The sequence below is a fragment of the Ceraceosorus guamensis genome, assembly GCF_003144195.1.
Source record: "Ceraceosorus guamensis strain MCA 4658 unplaced genomic scaffold IE81scaffold_19, whole genome shotgun sequence".
NCBI classification, from domain to species: domain Eukaryota; kingdom Fungi; phylum Basidiomycota; class Exobasidiomycetes; order Ceraceosorales; family Ceraceosoraceae; genus Ceraceosorus; species Ceraceosorus guamensis.
The window spans coordinates 104382-123198 of NW_020290014.1; the positions used below are offsets into that span (position 1 = coordinate 104382).

Here is an 18817-nt window from a genome sequence, read left to right on the forward strand (position 1 = left end):
GCATACCACACCGGGGAGTCGTATATAAAGCTCGGAGGGTGCGCAAGTCCGGGCGTTCGATTTCGGCTTCGAGATGACCAGCTCAAGTCGAGTGACGACGTGCTGACGACGACTTGGCCTGCCGGATTCAAGGTGGACAGAGGCTGCCCTGTGGGTCACGAGAGCGAGTCTAGAGCCCTTTCAACCTCCTGCGACGAGTACGATCGGCTTGGCAGACTCAGGACTCATCACTGCTCGACGGCATCACTACATAGTCCCCTGATACTTCGTAAGCCAATTCACAGCGTCGACAATCGACGAAAGTCGAGCAGCATGCTTGAGGCAATGGCATTTTGATTCGAACTGATGTCCGCGGTCGGAATGTCACACTCTTCAGGGTTCGACGGGGCATGCATGACAGCTCCAGAGCTGACGGTCCCTCCAACGCAACTCGCACCATCCGCGATTGTGACGTTGGCAATGTAGCTCGCCTTGTCAAGGTCCTCTAGCCGCGCGATTCGAAAAGAGGACTGATGCGAGAGAGACATGCTTGATGCCAAGGAACGAGCGAGTGCGAATGACTGTCTGTCATCGACCAAGTGGTGGATGCGCATGTAATTGTGATACAGCGCTCAGGCTGAGGTCATGTTTGCATGCCGATCGGCGCAGTCGCGTGAGTGTCGCTGTAAGCCAAGTCGCTCTTCGATGCCATCGTCCACACCAGGACTTTGACTCAAGACTGATATTGGAGCAATCGTCAGCAAGTCAATTTATGGATCTCGGATGATGACTCCGGCTTGCTGATGAGCGCAAACCGTGGCTCACATCGAAGGCGACGTCGTAGCGACCGCGGTCTCTGGATGCCAACAGCAAGGGGGCTGCTAGCAGATATGTACCGTACGTGATTTGTGGAGCGCCTGCATCAGCTCTCGAGCTAGTTAGGTGTGGTTACGGAAGCAAATCTTCCGCGCCCACATCACGACTTACCCAGCGTCGCCCTGCAACCGCCGAAATCAGCTCCGCCCCGCGCTGACCCAGGAATTTACCGGTCGCGCATGCGTAACAAATAAGCGCGTTCGAGCTCATTATCGTCGCGAGTGCTCCAAATCGGGGTACCAAGAGGAAGACTCCATCGGACAGCATGACATTCAAATTCAAATTGCGATTCGTGATTCCTTTCACGCACCACTCGCTACCGGACCATGAATTCTGAGGCTAGTCATCAAGCTGTAAAGCTCCTGACTAAAGCACGCGCCGCGTGTGGTGTTGGAAACAAGAAATGGACATTCGTTCCCTGGCAAGGGCGATGGATGACCATCCTAAGCGCGCTTTTCCTTATCTTTGACCAAGGGAGCCCTTTCTTTGCCAAGAATCCGCTTGGCTTCGCTTCGCATCGCAGGCAGCAGGAATAGAGCGCTTCACGACTACCGGTGCTAGGGTGCACTGGGTGCCAGACGAGCAGAGCACCTTCTGTAGAAGCCGTGTGATGTGATGCCGGTCATGGTCGCATACCCACATTTCCATCCGCGGTGTGGTACGGTGATCGTTGAGTGTGCTGGGTCAGACAGCATACATATAGCCAACAAACAGAAGTCCCCACACATGCGCAGCACGGCCTGCCTTGCATTGATGGTCTGCGACGCAAGAGCTGGCCGAGGCATTTGGGGGTAAGGCATGTCAAAAGTCTTTATGTCGATACCACACATCGCCGCTCTGTGCTCTGATTGTTGTGGTTCTTAAAACGCATCTACTGGAGCTCGCACAAGCGGCCGAAATCGTGAATGGTTGGTTGCGCCGCGCCGCGCCATAGCTTGAGAAGATGCTCAGACCGGCAGGGCGCATCATTATTAGCGAGCGTTTGTAGAAGGTGGGCGAGCGCGCGGACGGAGGTTTCAAAAGCGCGCTAAGAGCTGCCTGCTAGTGCAGCATGCAGCAGCTTTGCCTACCTGCACCTGGCATCACAGCGGGACTAATTGCTGACATTGTGGAAATTTATGCACTTTGCAGCTCATGTGTCACTCTCGACCGTTGGAGCCGGGCTTCGGTCCTTATCATCCAACCAACGCATTCGTGATTTTGAAGTCTCGAGTGCCGTTCAATCACGAATCAGATCCACCTTGCAGCGCAGAGGTGCAGCAAGTAGCGCAAAAAAGTCGAGCGACGACGCTGCAATTGGAGCAATTTATGCCCTCATGGACGCACATGCAAGATACGACTTTGGAAAGTCTGCTCACCATCGAAGAGTTGGGGCCAGCGCACCCGGCTATACTGTGACTGTGCAGTAGCTGCACCCTTGATGACATTCTCTTCGGAAATATACAGTAAGCACCTTCTCTCGTCGATGCATGAATGTCTGACGCAACGTAGCCAAGTAATGACGCGGGTGCATTAGGCTCAGCGCTATGGACTCGATTCGATGTGGCCTCGGCCAGCGCGCTTCGGCCTCGACAGACTGGTCGAGCCCCTCGTCGCATCACGACACAGTCACTTCTCAACTATGCCTACAATCTAGAGCTCAATCGTGAATGGGGTGATGCAACGGATGTTTTGCAAGCGCGAAATCCGGCGTCCGAGTCAGCCGGTCAATCACGCTAAGAGCATCACCGATCCTCATTCTTCGCGACGCAGCACGAGCCCCCGTCGCAGGTGAGCATCGGAGAGCGAAGTGCTGGGACCCCCTGGAGTAGCTCGAGTGGATGACAGGCAAAACCCACAAGCCAGAGCTCCACACCTAGCTACGACTGTACTTCTTCCTAAATGCACGACGATCTATCAGCAGCTGCAGACATGCGGTAGTAGCCTGGGCCAGCAGAAGTACAAATATCGCCATGTTTCGCGCTCTCGCTGAGCTCTTTCCCATGCCCACAAATCCCTCACGCCATTGACATCCGCCCTCCCTCCTCTCGCACTTCCTTTGTTCGACCCTACAGCCCCGGAACACCATGCGCGCCTTCAACATCGTCCTCGGCCTGGCCGCTGTCATGCTGCCCAGCATGCACGCGGTGCCAGTGCAATCCATCTCCGAACGACAGTCGACCGACCAGCCAAGCACCATCGACGGCACTCCGTTCCGCCTGGCAGTCCGATATGCGCAGGGCGCATATTGCCAGCCCTCTCTGCAACGTCTACTCTTTTCGAGAGGTCGGGTCATCTACGTTGCCGGCGACAACGCAAGGCTACCGATCACCTTCGTGGCTTACGACGAGCTGACCAACAAAGTCGTCGTCTCGCACCAGGGTACCAAGTAAGTTTGCAGTGCTCTGCCTGATGGAGCAGCGATGTGCCGGCCAACCTGAATCCTTCGCTGACTGTATTCGACTTTTTTTCCGCCCATGCCCCGTTCGCAGCCCCACATCTGCGGAGTCCGTGTACATCGATGCGCAATATTTGCCCACATTGCCAGACCGCAGGCTGAACGGCTGTGTCGATCCTGGCTCCGCGATGCACACCGGTTTTCAAAAGGCCTGGGCAGACACTGCTGACCCGATCTTGGCAGCAGTCAAGGAGCAGCTGACCGCGCATCCTGGCGCCACGCTTCTGGTCACCGGACACTCGCTCGGTGCTGCCCTAGCCACGCTGGACAGCGCTTATCTGCGATGCAATCTTCCAGATGTACCGCTGCAGACCACCGTACTGGGATTGCCCCGCGTGGGAAACAGCAAATTTGCGGACAGCATCGACAGGCTACACAACGGCACCTTCCACTACCTGGTCAATGGTCAAGATCCCGTACCTCACATCCCATTCCGGCAGCTTTCTTACGAGCACCCCACTGGAGAGGTGTGGATCAACCCGGCCAACGAGAACGAAGCCCTTAGCTGCCCAGGAAGAGAGAATTCAAGGTGCTCCAACTCGGTCGACCCGAGAACCTACAACATCGGAGACCATATTGGGACCTACTTCGAAAGACAACTCACTGGTTTCCCATCGCCCAACCTCTGCTAAACGAGATCGGCCTAGACCAATCGTCCGTCGGTACACAACACATTCAGTATCGAGATCTATCTTCCGCTCCAGTCAAAACCCATCTATCCATCCTCGCATTCTGATTTGTAGCCAAAATTTTCCCGATATCCCTATTCCGCAATATCCCGCTAACGACCTTCCACGAGCAAGGCGGCAGATACATGCTGCTGGTACCCGTTAAAGCCACCATACAGCTAGACTGCTGGCTTTTCACGAGTCATCGCTCGCGCTCTTCTTGCTCACGGCTACGCATCGTCTGCATTTCCGCCACGTCACCCTCACGAATTCACACGGCGCTCAGGTCGCTTTGCTGCACACCACTGGGAATGATAGAATGACTTGTACGAATTTCCGAGCCGTTGGGCTGTTGGTTGATGTCAATATGATGAGCGTTTGACGCAGGATTGCGGCGACGTGGTCCACCCAATGCCAATCGCACACAGCCGCCCGCAAGTGAGGTGATTTTGGCACAACAACACAACGTCGTGCATACACGTGCATCCGCATGCATCTTCTTTTGATCCTTCACCATCATCGGGCTGCAGAACGTCCTAGCGCCGACGATCTTAGCAGTCTTTAAGGCCTTCACCGCCGCAACCCAAGCAGCAGGGCTGCGTGCCGTCGGTGCAGCAGCTGTCGCGCTTCACCATCCTGTTGGCAACGGGGCTCCAGATCATCTCAACGTCGGCCGCAGCATTGGGGGCGCGCTCATTCAAGCTGTTCTTGTCGGCATCGAAGAGATTCACACTGCGTGGCTAATGGCAGAGAGAAAAAAATCGCTGAGAGGGTCAGACGCTTGCTCAGCACTCAGCGAGAATATCAAGAGCTTGCCTACGCACGAAGTGAGGTCGGTGGGGGTCAGTATGGCAGCATGACTTGTTGTTAGGAGGACAATCACATTCCGGGGGACCACCAGTGGGCGCGCGCTCTTCCAGGGTGTTTGTGTCCGCATCGAAGAGATCGACACTGCGTGGCTGTTGGCAAGAATGAGAAACGCTGAGAGGGTTAGTCGCTTGCACAGCTCTCAGAGGGCATCTGAATGGCTTGGCTATGCACCTTGTGAGGATTGTGTTCGCAGCATGCTCCGGTGCAGCACGTCGAGTTGGGGTTGACTGGAGCACATTGACATCCCGGGGGAATGCCAGTGCGCGCGCGCTCTTCCAGGCTGTTTTTGTCCGCATCGAAAAGATCGACACTGCGTGGCTGTTGGCAAGAAACAGAAAGGCTGAGAGAATCAGTCGCTCGCACAGCTCTCAGAGGGCATCTGGATGGCTTGACTATGCACCTCGTGGGAATCGGGAAGTCCGAGTCCCCAGCAATCACCGGTGCAGCACGTTGAGTTGGCAGGGTTAGGAGGACATTCGCATCCAGCGGGAATGCCAGCGCGCTCTTGAAGAGAAACGCCAGACGTCGCACCGTTCTGTGAAGCTGTCGAGCGCTGTCATGGGGATTTGTAGAATGTGAATACGTCAGCAGTCACATCAGTGCGACCTGACAGTTGTCAAGTCACAACTCACGAAGAGAGAATTCGAGGCCGCAAATTGGTGTAGGCTCCAAAATCAGTATCGACGCATGAAAGCCCTAGCATAGGAGAGATCGACATGCGCACCTACTATGGGCTTGGCATTTACGCTTAGAAGCGCTGCAAGGAGCGCCAAGAAAGCGAAGAAGCATAGACGCAGATAGTACATTCTGCTCACAATCGGAAGCTTCAGGTGTTTTGAGAATGTCAGGGGAAAATGGTCGGAAGAGCTGTTACGAGGGAGATGAGACGAGATTCACCTACTTGACGAATGAGCACGGCTTCATATACAATGTGGAAACAAGGAACGCATGAAGACCCAAACGCTCCTTTCGTAGCGCCCAAATGAATCATCCGAGACGAGTCAAATCGCGGCGCCGCATCGGAGCACCTTACCGTCGCACAATCGAAGAGACCAGTCATCCCTTGAGCGCACACAAGGGTCAGGACCAAAGGGTCGGTCTGCTAGGGGCCGACTCAAATGTCTTATCTCGTATGCTCCGTTGATATGTCATTGCGCCAAGATCATCAATTTCCCCTTCAAACGGGCCCCATGGCCCAATCGACGTGCCGGAACACACCGCCGCCACTCCGAAATCCAATCTTGGCTTGGCTGCAAGCTCGGCACACACGGCTATGGCGGCATTGGCCACGGAGAACGGTCCGTCGATTAGGAGCACAAATGCCCGGCGATGGCATCCTAGGCGAACAGTACGTCCTGAAGCCCGCTACACAGCGAGGCGTTGCGGTCTGTATTTTGCTCCTTGGCTGTTGGCTTAACGGCGGCCCGCATCGATTGCAGTGTCCTCATGTATTTTCAAGTCATCAATTGGGCGGTCTGATCGATCCATGGAGGCGCACAGGCATCACGAGCAGCGCAGAGCCAAGGTGAGTATGCCTGTCGATTGCTTGCAAATACAACACTTGGCGGGCGGTTCACGAACGACTCTCGTGGTCATGCCGCCTCATCCATCAAGAAAACAATCGGTCTCTTCATTGCCTACAATCTGCAGTCCATGCGACTTTCAGAAGGCTTTCGAAAGCTCCTAGCTCTTCACTATAGCCCGCAACAAGGCTGATAGCTCAGCAGAAAGAGACAAGGACCGAACAACGCATTCGACTTAAGAGCCAGACGGGTCGCGAGGTGCAAGACGTCATCCGATTCGACGAACGTCTACGTTTGGCAGATCATCATCCGATGACCTCCACGAAGACCTGTTATGCCTACAAATGATTGACCGGATTGCCTTGGCGCGGCGCCCTTTAGTCTCCCAAATTTCCGTGTCTTGCAAAAGTGTCTTGGGACCACAGGCCGACGATCGTTTCAGCTTGGTGTTGCTCGACGCGCTGATGTTGCACTACACAGCTTTTGGAGGGCCCCGCCCCACTCAGTTGGGGTCACCGCGGCCCTGCCATTCACTCGTCATCGCGAGCGCAAAGCTACGAAACACAGGGTTTTGGTCAGCGGACTTGACGAGGCCTGTCTTCCGACTGCGCCTGCACAAGCCCTCTTCAAGGTCACCCTCTCTAATGAGTCACGCACCAGGCCTGGTCCGCATCGGATGGGACAACAGGGGTCTAGGTCCGTCTCGCAGCACTCAGGCGAACGCCTGTACAGGCCCCGTCGGGTGAGAGCCATGCTCACCCACGAGCGCGACTGCAAGAGCAAAGTTCGGATCAACGTTGCGCACTGAAATGCCCTCGAGCACACTACCCTTACCGGATTGTGAGACCGGGCGTGAAGAAGTCGAGCTATAGGTGTCAACTAGGGCGAGAGCGCACTGTCAGTACGTGGGTGAGGCTGTGTAGCCGATCTGCTCGCTAGACTCACTTGAAAAGCGTCGTTGGAATGCAGATGGCCATGCAACAGATTTGGTGCTCAGAGGTGGTACTGCCTACAATCGGTACGGACTCGTGACTCACCAGAGTCGGCGTTGGCCTTCGACTTCAGCGGCACCAGAACGCTTGCCAAACATACAAAGGTGAGAAGGCGAAATTGATGCATAGCAAGAGCGATCTTGGCTGACTTGTGGGTTTGGTGGGTTTGTCAGATTTGCTTTCGCTAAAGTTGAGGGGGGGATTGCTTGAAGAGGGGCGCAGGCGCTGCTGTTATATAACCAAGCTAGGATCCATAGTGACATTTTCACATCGCCTCAGTCCTTAAGCACTTGGTCTTGTCTCCGTTGAGACGTAGACGACATCGGCATGTCACCGTCAGCTGTCGCGATGGTAGCATGGCAAACGACGCCAATAAGCCAGAGTTGCCGGAATAGAGTGCTCTCGTCGGACGTGAAACGATAACGATTGAGTTGGGATTGGCTGGCACAGTTGCGGAACGTCGTCTCATAACTTCTGCTTGACGGTCGCACATCCCGACACGGACTCACTCTTTGTCACATATTGCATTGCTATGTCGCACCCTCTGAACAGCCGAGTAATCGCACCAGCAGCCCTGTCGCCTAATTTGCGCTAATCAGTCGCGATCACAGAGTCATAGACTCCGTGGCTATTGACTGCTTTTGACTCAAATGTGATGACTGACTAGTCGTGATTCTCACCCGGGGCGTAGCCCGGCCGGTCCCGATTCACATCCAGGTGAATACAGCCCTTTAGATGGCATGGATGCATCGGTGCGTGAGTGTCAGTGGATACCGGCATGAGTGTCAATGAGTACCGGCATACTCACTGACCACTGGACCCATGCTTCTGCAAAGTCACGAGCATGTGATGACTCGCGTGTGCCAAGTTCCACTCGTCAGCGTCCCGCGCGCAACACTGCTTGCTGCTGCTGCTGCAACTCTCTAACTCTTTGACGCCGTGACATCCATGACACATCACATGTAAGCTGCGAGTGTGGCGGCGCGTGGCGACGCACACATAGAACGCTCTAATGCAGTAGTGCGTGAGTCGATTGTGGGGCCTGCCTAATGACGACGCCTCCCCAAGACATTGCCTCCTGGAAGGGATACAGCTGGCGCGGATGACATTGCTACCACCCCTCAGCAAAATTGCACAGATCAGAAGAGCACAGGTACTTGAGCCTGCTGAGCGCGTCCATTTGAATTGCCTGTGCTTCAGCATTCCGAAGAAGCTCTGCGCATACGATCGATCGAGACGACCGGCAACCTTCGTTCTGATCTTGATGCTCCATGGCTCGAATCCAGTCCGTCGCCTCTGTGGCAGCATCCGAGATCTCCGATGTTTACCTTGGGCTGTGAGTGCAACATATGAGAACTAAAAAAAGATTGGCACCATTCAGGACGTGGTAGGTCGAAGACGTCGCCCTGACTTTCCGCACTAGTCATCGCGGATCTGCTCCGGCTCGTATCAATCACAAGACTCGCTTGCCTACCAGTGACGTAGGTTGGACGTCGTTTTATCCAACGCGCTTTACCGTCTTGCGTCGAGGTCCGCGCTGCGGTCCCGACCGTGGTACTTGCCCAGGTATTCTGAAAGTTGCAACTTTGGCGAATCTTGTCGAACAAAGCGGAATTCCTGAGGCGCGACGGTAGTGAGTAGTCTGCGCTGACATGGAAGCATACGAAAGCTCACGTTGCTTGGCAATAAAATGCCGTTCGTGCCTGATGAAACCGGGAAGGCATCCCTCTGCGCTTCCGCTTACTTTGCTGCGGAGCGAAGACGAGCACAATGGCTCCAGGGGCTAGCGGACTGAGGATTGTCAGAGCCTGCGTTTGGCCGGCATCTGAAAGATCCTGAGTACTGGCATGCCATCGCGAGGTGACACCATGCCAAAGTGACTTTTCGGGACAGTCTATTTGCGAGCAAGGTTACTGGGCTCGGAATCATCCATTCGGCTGCGTCAACGGAATCGATCATCAGCAGAGCTTGGAGGACGCACTGAGGCATTTCCCAAGTCAACAGCAGGGAAGATAAAGGCTCGCTGCTGGTATAAAGAGCGCTTCAGTGGCGCTGATGACTTCGCCCAGTCCGATCTGATGAGTCTCTCACACTGTAAGGGAAATCGACACGAAGCACCGGTAAACACTCATTTTTCCATCCTTGGGCCTGCGACCAGCAAATCCTTCTCACCACTCACTAGGAGGTGACAGAATGCTCATACTCCGACTCGATGTGGCAGCCTTCATGCTCATGTTGACGGGTCTACTGGCGTGTGCTCAATGTGAGTTCAAATCCGGGAACCATCTACTCGGTCACGAGTTGCGTCGAATTTCGATTACACAACACCGTCCCCATCACTTACCTCTGCTTCTGCATTATGATTCACCGATAGCGATCGGCACCAAAGAAGTCTTGCCATCCGCTGGCCAAGACCTAGATGTGCGAGACATCAAATGGAGCAAGCGATGGTGTTTGTGCACTATCAACAACGGAATCTGCTGCCAAGTGGCTCATGAAATGTTGACAATGCCATATAAAGTGAGTTGCGAGCAGCTACTGGACGACTGTCCTGGTGATGCTTCTCGACCGCTCACCTCCATTCTATCACAGCGCTGAGTGTATCCAGCTGCAGCCGAACCCAAGAGGTTGTGATGCATGAGCCCAGTCGCTGCGCTGGAGCAGGTCTACTTGGGTGAAGAGGCCGCTTGATGAATGGCGTCACAATGCTGCCATAGTGCGTTCGGTCCATCGCGCAATGCCAATGTTCGCTCGAATGACACTACTAAAGGAGTCCTTTGTGGAAGCGATTCCGGCGTGGCATTGAGACACTTTATCTTGAGTCCTTGTTGTCCGGAATTCTCGGACTGTCCTCGTCCGACGAGACTGAGCTGCTGCGTCTCTTGATGAGTTGAATGTTCTGATCCATTGGCTCCGAGCAAGGAGGCATGCGCTTGCCCGACCGGGAAACAACGAAGGGAGGCCTCTGAGGACAAGTTCGTCTGTCTGAGATTGAAGGCGACCGTCTGGCAAAGAGCGTCGTCAAAGTCCACTTTGGCACCCACAGTAATCAGCCAGGATCGCCGTGCGTAGCTAGCGGGCTATGGAGGAGCCAGAGGAACTGCGAGGGTCGTCGATCAGCCACTCACTACTAATCTTATCCCCACGATGAGCACTGAGTGGCAATACGAACGTTTGAGCACGAGGTAAGGAAGTGTGAGAGGGAGAGTGTCGACATTGGGAAAGTCTGCAAGGAGGACGTCTCTCGAGGGTGCAGTGCAAGCATCGCGCACATCAGCATGTTCAAGTGACGATCCCCACGAACGCATGGAAGTCACTTGCCAGGACTCAATGACCATTCTGGCTGCCGGCAAGCCATTCCGGAAGCGAAATGTGTCAGAGGTTGCTCATTACTAACTTTCTCGTCTCACGGTCCCGTCATCCTCGCAGGTGTCGGAAAGGACCTCCAGACGGGCGAATGCGTTGCAGGCGGTGCGTGGGTGACTCCTGCTGTCTGACATCTCGCTCAGGGGTGCTGCTCGCGGGAGACGATCCTTTCGTCTATAAAGGGGCCATGTTCTGGCCGTCCTTTGCTCTCCTAAAGCCTTGACCCACTTACACAAAAACATCGCAATTGACAAGACCCTAGCCTACGTCGAGCCTTGCCAACAACGTCTGTCTCCTCGCCGCCATGCGCACCACGCGTGGTCTGATCGCTCTTGCGATCTCCTTTGTGGCTGCATCATCATTTGCGCTGTGTAGCCCCGACTCTAGTGAGTCAAATCTCTCGTCCGTTCGCGCCGTCGAGGTTTGGCGAGTCGCACTCTGCACTGCCAAAGGCTTGCAAAGTCCCGACTTTGTGACTACCGAGCATACCTGTAGCTTCGGAGCTGATGTTTTCCCTCTACAACGCTGTGTTCCTCCCGGTATCGGCGGATTCAAAGAGGTGGTTTTGAGCGAACGAGCCCAGATCGACAAGTCAGCCTGCTGCAACGACGTCAGTGTTGAATGCTGCGAGTATGTACCTCCCAAGCGAGATCTAGTGCCCATTTCGGACGGACAAAGCGCAATGCCACTTTTACAAAGGGGCACTGCAATGAACCTGTTCGAGGGTGAGGAAGGTACGTACCACACCACGCATGGTTGCATGCAGCACTCGAGCTGATCTCCCGCTCTCCCACAGAACATCGCTCGGAGAAGTCAAGCGTGAGACAGAGAGACCTGAAGACTAGACAATTCGAGAGTAATTGCTGTCAGCCAATCCGACTACCGTGCTGCGCCCTGCCACCCCTTCGCCGCCAGACTTTGGCCACCCTCCAGAGCCGCGAGACATTGGCAGCCGTAGTTGCGAAACGAAGCAACCCTCCGGAAGACGCCGGTCCGTGTTGCAAGGACCTAAGTGATCCCTGCTGCGAGCTATATCCTCCTGCCCGATTCGATACGGTAGATGCAACAGCTCAAACACTCGAAGCGAGAAGCGCCAAGACTCTGCCTACCCTTCAACGCCAGACTTTGGTCCCTCTGCAGAGCCTCGAGTCGTTGGGAGCCGTAGTTGCCAAACGAACTCATACTCCTGAAGAGCCCTATACGTGTTGCAACGAAGGAATCGGCCCCTGCTGCGAGCAATTTCCTCCTACCCAAACCCCGTCGGTAGTTACCAAACGAACCAACACTCCGGAAGAGCTCGTCCTGTGTTGCAAGGACGGAATCGGTCCCTGCTGCGGCGAAGAGCCCTTTCCTCCAAAGAGTTCTATGGCAGTTGCAACAGCTCAAACACTCGAGGTGAGAAGCCAAGCCTCCGGAACAATGCAGCATATGCTGCAACGAGTAGGCTGATGAGTGTTGCGGGTTTCAGCCTCCTCTTCAAAAGTTCGACAAGATGCCAGAGCGCCGTGATATGCAGCTCAAAGAACCTCAACGCGGCGGTGAGTGAGAAGAGCTATAGTCTCTGCGCTGACCAACTACTGATGCCCTTTTTGTGTAACCCAGTATTGATGTTGAGGGATGGTCTATTAGAAAAGAGGCAATCCGCCGCCGCACCTCGAGGAGTGGAGGTAAATCCACAGCCCAAAAGGCGCTATTCGCCATACTCACAAAAGCGAGCATCCTCCACGAGTCCACTCTCCGAGCTGGTGGTCAAAGGTAAGCATTTGGCACCGATGTACCCCGACTGTGACCCGACTTCGGCTTCCGTGCTGGTCATCTGTTGCAACGGCGTTCGATCTCAAAAGATTACGATCTCGGCGTTGTGGCGGAGCGATTAGCACCTGCACCAACGCCGATTAGGCTTACATGACGATCCTTTCCGGCCCCTCCATAGACTTGGTGTATCCCTCAAGGGAGCTCGAAGTACAATCACAAGCAACCGAACTAATGAGGCGTGAAACCTTGGAGCCTCGACTGGCTCCGAGTCCATGCTGCTACCCTTTCAAGCACCCATGCTGCAAGGAGACCGTCCGACGTGGACTCGAATTGACGACGGAGAGGCGAGTGCCGACGACGGAGCTGGAACGCAGGCACACCGATGGCAAGCCTTCGACCGACCTGATCCTATCAAAGCGCGACAAGCTCGAACCCAGACAAGTCATTCCTTGCTGTTTTGGAAAAATCGGTGGTTGCTGCCCTCCTCCTCGTCGATTCCACGAAATCGCGGATCTGATGAGACGCGTCGCGGCGGATGATATGGCACGCCTGGTATCTTCCACGGAACCAGCAGTGAAGCGAGACGTTCAACGCGAAGATGAGGTGGAGAAGACGAGTGCCCGCGAACAGGGCTCGGACGTACCTTCTGCTAAAGATGAAAGTCAGAACACCAAGAGGTCTTCCTTGCAGAAGCGCATGCTTGGAGCCGAAGTCCAGCAAGAGAGCGAGTATAGCTGACGATGCAAAGTCCGAACGCGGGACGATGCTGACAGCACACCTTGTCCCTGAATCACCGTCGGTCTTGCAGACGAGCTTCGTGAGAGCTCGCTCGCGAAACGTGAAGCGAGCGAGGAGACTGGCGTAGTGCGTGAGTTGCTGCAATGGCATCAAAGTCGCTTTGTGTGATGATTGAAGCGCATCACCTTGATTCAGTTCTCACGGCGATCGGCAGGCGCGAGCGGGATCACACCGAAGAATTTTGCTGCGATCACGGAGAGCCCTGCTGCACCCCGTGATGCCAAACGTGAGGCATCGAAGGCGCGCGTCAAGGGGTGTGAGTGCCTTCGAAAACACTCTAGCTGGGACAGTGACTAAGTCCAGATTCGCCTGGCCTTGCGATCAAGCTCTGATGGCGAGATGGGCAGGAGAGACCCCTGAGCACAAGGCGTGCTGTGACCTCGGGCTTGAGTGTTGCAACTAGGTCAGCCCAGTAGGATGTCTGTTAGTCGAGCAGCTTCTCCAAATCCTCCAAACGCCCTTGAGCGACCATCGAAGAGACCCGACAAAAGAATTTCCCCACCATCTCCATAACGACCTTCCGACTCGAATCCTGTTGTGTGTTCCAACCGCGTTCCGAAGACTTGACTCGGCGCCTTGAGCTTCAACGACCATCCGATCTTACCTTTCTCGTCGCATAACCGAACACCTCTCCTCGTCCTCTCGCCAATTATCAAAGTTGTTCTGTTTGTCTCGCCACAAACTCTCCAATGAGTTCCTCTACCGCCCCTCTCACGTATTCCGAGCCCAAGTGCCGTATCGAGCCCCGAGTACCTACTTTAAAGAAGAAAACAACAACCCCCTCCCTTCGCCAATCCTATCCATCATCCCCACAAACGTGTTCCCACAAGTGTGCTCTCTGTGCGTGTGTGTTGCGTGCTTGTACCGGCCAGCGTACCCGAATCATGGTACTGTTAACGCAGTTGATTTGCAAGCAAATCATCGCGATGGCGGTCGCGACATCGTGGGATACTTCTGCGAACGGACCACCACGCCAGCATTGTCGGCGAGTTCTCACACTGCGGCGCTTCCATTCGTTGTATGCGACGAGCATGACTGGACTTTGGCAGATCTGTGCGCATAACGACAGGGAGGACGTGGATTGCGAGCGGTGAGTTTCAGGTTGGTGAATGAGGTCTGCTTGCACACACGGAGCTCCGTGTTGGATGATGAGGGTTGACGCGCGAGGCGGTCACAGTCACCAGTTCACTCACGGCTGCGAGTGACGCCTCATGCAGTCGCACGCGTCGTCACAGTCGAATCCAAGGCGCGCAATCGTTGACTTAGCCGTGTGGAGGCTCGCTGCACGCCACGCCTCCTGACGACGGCCATGCATGCAGGTGAGCCTGACTCGACACCCACCGCGTTCATCATCCCCAGCCTCACTCGTTACAGTCTACGCTCTTGCTTTAGGAAATACAAGGCTTGCCACTCTTTGTACAGGCGACAAGGGAGCACATACTATTTCTAAGTCTTCACGTCTTTGCGCCTCATCTCTCTCCCACAAAGATTAGACGACGCTTTGCATAGACCGTAGCAAACGTAGATCGGAAGAGCGCACTTGGAAAGCAGCACGCACGAATAGACGCACCACTATTGGGCACTTCGTTATTCTTACCTCTCACATCAGGAACTGGGCTATTCGAACAATACAGCAGTGCGCCACAGCGCCCCCAAGTGGACGAGACGCCGTTGATCGCATCCCTCATGTCAGACGTAGAGGCAGGCCGGAGGAGGAGCAGGCGGCAAACCATCCTGGCCGCAAGCGCCATCGGTGCCTGCTCCGTCACTGCTGGCAGCATCTTGTGAGCAAGCCTTTGCGTATGCATACATATGTGACGGCTTATGCAGTGCTGGGCTGACATGAACCTCTTCTTGACCACCGGTCTACAGCTGCTTCCCGCTTTTCGCTCCCAATCTCACACGCGACCTGGGTCTTTCTTTGACCCAGACAAACGCGATATGGGCCGGCGCGGTCCTTGGGGAGTACATTACGGCGGGTCCTTGGGGCGCCTTGGCGGATGCCAGGGGTCCTCGGCCTCTTTGCATCTCTGCTGCTCTGTTGTTCGGCGCAGGATACGCTCTCATGGCCGGCGCCGATGCCGAAGCGCTTAGAGCAAGGATGAATGCGACGGAAGGGGCTGCCATCTTGCAATCCGCTCTGGCAATAGACGACACAAAGGCGGCTCAGGCTGCGGGACTGATGATGGGCTACTTTCTGCTCGTGGGCGCTGGCGTTGCTGCCAGGTGAGTGGTGATGTCTGAATCACAACGGAGGTGATAGCATTGCCCTCTGAGGTGACGACGAGCGACAGCTCACACGTGCTTTTGCTACGATGCTCTCTCGATGCCGCAGCTTCTTTGCATCTCTGCGGGCTGCGACGCACTATTTCCCCTCGCATCCTTCCTTGGCTCTCTCCATACCCAGCACCCTCTTCAGCCTCTCTTCTCTCTTTCTCACCCAATTGGCGGATCTGCCAGCATTCAAAGATGCTTCAACCGGTGATCTGTCTGCGCCTAGCTTTCTCGGCTTCTTGGGAGCCCTGCTGGCGGTAGTCAACGTGTTTGGAGCCTTCGCATTTGGGGGATATCACGGCGTGGTCTCACAGCAGAAGGAGGAGGAAGCGCGTCAAGCCATAGAAAGAGCCAGCGCTTCGCAGGAAAGCAGTCATCAGACAGGCCACGCGTTGCCTGGCTCGGAAACGGTGCCAGCAGGCATTGCGCCTCCGACGAGTCTGCCAGTACCCGAGCAACCATCGGAAGCCACCCCACTACTGCGAGGCGACGTTGAAAGCGACCGCAATGCTCCAGCGATGCCCGCGACCCTTCCTCTAGTGTCGTCGTCGCCATCCTTTCGCGCGTACTTGCGATCGCCAGCATTTTGGAGCCTTACTTTGCTGCTCTTCGCAGCGGCTGGAGGTGCAGAGATGGTCATGTCGAGTGTAGGAAGCATGGTGGTCAGTCTCTTGGCGGTGCACGCCACCGATGCTTCCCAGATCGGCAGAGAGGAGCTCAAAGTGCGAACAAGACTCGTTGGTGTGCTGGGTGAGTGTTTTGGCCAATCTTTTCGTCCGATGATGCCGGCTGTTGGCGGCGAATCTGGCGAGGACTGCATGTTAACAGACTTCGCCCTTCATCAGCCACCACCAACACAATATCTCGCTTGCTTGCAGGTCTGGCCTCGGACGCCTTGGATCCTACTCGTCCATTCGCATCGAGCTCCGAAGTTACAAGGGCTCAGTCTCCGATCCGACGTGCCCTGCACCGCCTATCTCAAATTCGAATGTCTCGAGTCACTATCTTAATGGCGGGTCAAAGCATCCTGCTGCTCTCCTTCGTCTATGCCGCCAGCGCTCTCGACTCGATCGCTGGTCTCTCAGCACTGTGCTCGGCCGTCGGAGCCGGCTATGGGATGCTCTTTACCCTCATACCTTCCGTAATTCTAATCGCGTGGGGACAACAGCATTTTGGAAGGAATTGGGGAAGCATGACGTACGCTGCTGCGGCTGGCAGTCTTGGCTTCAGCATCCTCTTTGCTCAAGTCAGCGACAGTGTCGCGCAACGCACTCAGAATCAGGCGAATGCAGCGTTGCACGGCTTTGGTGCAGAGGCGATGAAGCTGGGTGCGGCGAGAGCCTTCACTGCAGGTCTTGCGAAACCGAGCTTTGGAGACGCTTGCTTGATGGCCCATGGTGTGCTTGTACAAGCACTCTTCTCGTCTCAAGACGGAAGTGCAGGACGTACAGCTGGGTTGCTCGGGACACACACGCCCGCACTCGATAGTGTGGCAGGGTTGACTCAAGATTCGCTACCAGCAGACAAGTTATGCCTGGTCGGAAGAGCGTGCTTTGGCCCCAGCTTTGCGGCTACTAGCGCTGTCAGCCTCGTCGCGCTCATAGGCATCCTACCCTTGTGGTACAGGTGGAGAAGTCGCTTGTAATTTAGATCAACTTGCCCAGCTCGCGTCATTTTGTATCATGATCCACAATTAGATCTACGTGCCACCCTCGTGCCATTTTCATCCCTTCGTCCGCGAATGGGATGTGATATTGCTTGGCGATTCCATGCGCGCAAGAGCGAGAGACCGGGCCTGGTCGTCATTTGTGAATGAATCAGGCGCAACTTTTGGGGAGCCGTTTCAGTGACCACGAAGAAGGGCGGTGGGGGTATACGACATGTTTGCGTGTATGGGGGCGTTATTGCTCGTGCTCTGCAAGTTGTGCAGCGACTGCCTCTGACGAGGAACTTGGCTTAACAGTGCAGCTTCGATGCGTCATATCCTCGTCTTCCGACTTGATCGAGGGTCCTGCTTTGTGAGTGTTGATGAGTTGCATGTCGTGTGTCGCTCGCGATTAAGATCGTACGCGTGCAAGCTCGTCGTGTCGTCGTCCCATGCGACGGCGCGTAATAGCGCATAGCGCGTCCATGCATGCGTGAGCTCCGCTTCCGCGCGGACCTCAAGCACAGCTTATAGGCCCTTCAGGAAGCGCGTCCATCCCGTCCTCCACAGTCACAGTGCACACTGAGCAATCGACTGGCCATCAAAGCATTCACATTCTTGATTGGCATCGGGCAAGTCTCTCGTACATCGCTACTCGTATCGGAAGAGGAGGTCGATACTGGTCGCACATCGCCTTTCAGGAGCTGTATAGGCAACAACCAGCGCGCGCGTCTCGTCATGGCACCCAAACGTGGGGCCGTCGCCGCCGATCCGGCCTCGCAAATTGGGTAAGTGGGGACTGCATGGATGCATGTATGCGATCATTTGTATTGAGCCTTGTGATCTTTCGTTGCAGGTTCGATTCTGGTGGTATGATGGGTCAGATGAGCGGTTCGTCTGGAAACGGCGGAGGAGGAGGGCAAAGAATCGAGCCAGAGACGCTAGCACGCTAGCACGACCTAATGAGGTGTTACCCGCTCTTTCAGAATTGGCAGCGGAAAGTGCTAAGAAACGTCGCGCTGCCATCCACGCGCAAGCCAAGAAGGTAAGTCCTGGATGCTTGCTCTGCTGGGAGCGTGAGATACCCAGGCCTGTAGCGGCTGAACCAGGGTTCCTCGACGTCTGCTCACAGAGCAGCGCTGCGTACGAAAATCAGGTGCGGTTGCTGCAACAGTCACAGATGGAGCTTGCGAAGCGCATGTATGCCTGACGGCTCTTCGTATGCCTTCTCTCAGCTGAAGCGAGAGCTGTCAAGTCTAGAGGAGGCTCTGTGCGTCTATTTGGACGTCTTCAGGTGTTAGAAGGTTGCGCCTCCGCCCGTTTCTAAAGCATCTGCGCTGTCGTGCCAACAACAGCTCGAAAACATACGCCGCTTTCCGCACCGATGACCTCAACACTGAAGGCAAGATTAAAGCTACTTGGCAGCTGATTCAGGATGATGTGAAACACCTCCACGTAAGTCTTGCAATACGGAGCAGTCAACAAATGAGCGTTACAGGCTCACCTCGGTTGCCGCCGCTTCGCATCAGTCCAACGTGTGCCAGAGCTTCGAGAGTGGTGGTGCTTTGCCGCAGATCGCACAAGACAGTGAAAAAGCCATGCTAGCTTTCGAAGCATGCGAGCGCGGTGCGTGC

At 55.3% G+C, this 18817-nt stretch overlaps 7 protein-coding genes across 7 annotated transcripts; 4 read left to right on the plus strand and 3 right to left on the minus strand.

Annotated features, from left to right (window-relative positions):
• Positions 1 to 1313: 1313 nt before the first annotated feature.
• Positions 1314 to 1694, minus strand: IE81DRAFT_322340 (hypothetical protein). The gene has a single exon (XM_025513604.1). The coding sequence runs from the start codon at positions 1653 to 1655 to the stop codon at positions 1413 to 1415; it is 243 nt and encodes an 80-aa protein (XP_025370642.1). The 5' UTR covers positions 1656 to 1694; the 3' UTR covers positions 1314 to 1412.
• Positions 1695 to 2881: 1187 nt separating this feature from the next.
• IE81DRAFT_300466 (alpha/beta-hydrolase) lies at positions 2882 to 4129 on the plus strand. The gene is made up of 2 exons (XM_025512217.1): positions 2882 to 3223; positions 3327 to 4129. Exons 1-2 carry the CDS (start codon positions 2922 to 2924, stop codon positions 3922 to 3924), a joined length of 900 nt encoding a protein of 299 aa, XP_025370643.1. The 5' UTR covers positions 2882 to 2921; the 3' UTR covers positions 3925 to 4129.
• Positions 4130 to 7884: 3755 nt separating this feature from the next.
• IE81DRAFT_76124 (hypothetical protein) lies at positions 7885 to 8869 on the minus strand. The gene is made up of 2 exons (XM_025517616.1): positions 8154 to 8869; positions 7885 to 8074 (listed from the first exon to the last, which is right to left on the minus strand). Exons 1-2 carry the CDS (start codon positions 8651 to 8653, stop codon positions 8053 to 8055), a joined length of 522 nt encoding a protein of 173 aa, XP_025370644.1. The 5' UTR covers positions 8654 to 8869; the 3' UTR covers positions 7885 to 8052.
• Positions 8870 to 9058: 189 nt separating this feature from the next.
• IE81DRAFT_322342 (hypothetical protein) lies at positions 9059 to 9431 on the minus strand. The gene has a single exon (XM_025513605.1). The coding sequence runs from the start codon at positions 9332 to 9334 to the stop codon at positions 9086 to 9088; it is 249 nt and encodes an 82-aa protein (XP_025370645.1). The 5' UTR covers positions 9335 to 9431; the 3' UTR covers positions 9059 to 9085.
• A 2840-nt stretch (positions 9432 to 12271) lies between these two features.
• IE81DRAFT_322343 (hypothetical protein) lies at positions 12272 to 13393 on the plus strand. The gene is made up of 3 exons (XM_025513606.1): positions 12272 to 12296; positions 12419 to 13022; positions 13110 to 13393. Exons 2-3 carry the CDS (start codon positions 12617 to 12619, stop codon positions 13202 to 13204), a joined length of 501 nt encoding a protein of 166 aa, XP_025370646.1. The 5' UTR covers positions 12272 to 12296; positions 12419 to 12616; the 3' UTR covers positions 13205 to 13393.
• A 356-nt stretch (positions 13394 to 13749) lies between these two features.
• On the plus strand, positions 13750 to 14390 carry IE81DRAFT_322344 (hypothetical protein). Its single transcript, XM_025513607.1, has one exon. It carries the CDS (start codon positions 13954 to 13956, stop codon positions 14356 to 14358), a length of 405 nt encoding a protein of 134 aa, XP_025370647.1. The 5' UTR covers positions 13750 to 13953; the 3' UTR covers positions 14359 to 14390.
• Positions 14391 to 14607: 217 nt separating this feature from the next.
• IE81DRAFT_365714 (MFS general substrate transporter) lies at positions 14608 to 17251 on the plus strand. Its single transcript, XM_025516953.1, has 4 exons — positions 14608 to 15048; positions 15137 to 15490; positions 15600 to 16288; positions 16384 to 17251. Exons 1-4 carry the CDS (start codon positions 14951 to 14953, stop codon positions 17181 to 17183), a joined length of 1941 nt encoding a protein of 646 aa, XP_025370648.1. The 5' UTR covers positions 14608 to 14950; the 3' UTR covers positions 17184 to 17251.
• The last annotated feature ends 1566 nt before the right edge of the window (positions 17252 to 18817 follow it).

Excerpts from the sequence above, each read along its gene's own strand:
- IE81DRAFT_322340 (XM_025513604.1), bottom strand. The coding sequence starts at position 1,655 with ATGCCTTACCCCCAAATGCCTCGGCCAGCTCTTGCGTCGCAGACCATC.
- IE81DRAFT_322342 (XM_025513605.1), bottom strand. The coding sequence starts at position 9,334 with ATGCCTCAGTGCGTCCTCCAAGCTCTGCTGATGATCGATTCCGTTGAC.
- IE81DRAFT_300466 (XM_025512217.1), top strand. The coding sequence starts at position 2,922 with ATGCGCGCCTTCAACATCGTCCTCGGCCTGGCCGCTGTCATGCTGCCC. Across the intron at positions 3,224-3,326 it reads GTCTCGCACCAGGGTACCAA|CCCCACATCTGCGGAGTCCG; the intron begins GTAAGTTTGCAG and ends CCCCGTTCGCAG.
- IE81DRAFT_322343 (XM_025513606.1), top strand. The coding sequence starts at position 12,617 with ATGACGATCCTTTCCGGCCCCTCCATAGACTTGGTGTATCCCTCAAGG. Across the intron at positions 13,023-13,109 it reads TGATATGGCACGCCTGGTAT|CTTCTGCTAAAGATGAAAGT; the intron begins CTTCCACGGAAC and ends GCTCGGACGTAC.
- IE81DRAFT_365714 (XM_025516953.1), top strand. The coding sequence starts at position 14,951 with ATGTCAGACGTAGAGGCAGGCCGGAGGAGGAGCAGGCGGCAAACCATC. Across the intron at positions 15,049-15,136 it reads GTCACTGCTGGCAGCATCTT|CTGCTTCCCGCTTTTCGCTC; the intron begins GTGAGCAAGCCT and ends ACCGGTCTACAG. Across the intron at positions 15,491-15,599 it reads GGCGCTGGCGTTGCTGCCAG|CTTCTTTGCATCTCTGCGGG; the intron begins GTGAGTGGTGAT and ends TCGATGCCGCAG.
- IE81DRAFT_322344 (XM_025513607.1), top strand. The coding sequence starts at position 13,954 with ATGAGTTCCTCTACCGCCCCTCTCACGTATTCCGAGCCCAAGTGCCGT.
- IE81DRAFT_76124 (XM_025517616.1), bottom strand. The coding sequence starts at position 8,653 with ATGCTGCCACAGAGGCGACGGACTGGATTCGAGCCATGGAGCATCAAG. Across the intron at positions 8,075-8,153 it reads AAGCATGGGTCCAGTGGTCA|GGCTGTATTCACCTGGATGT; the intron begins GTGAGTATGCCG and ends TGCCATCTAAAG.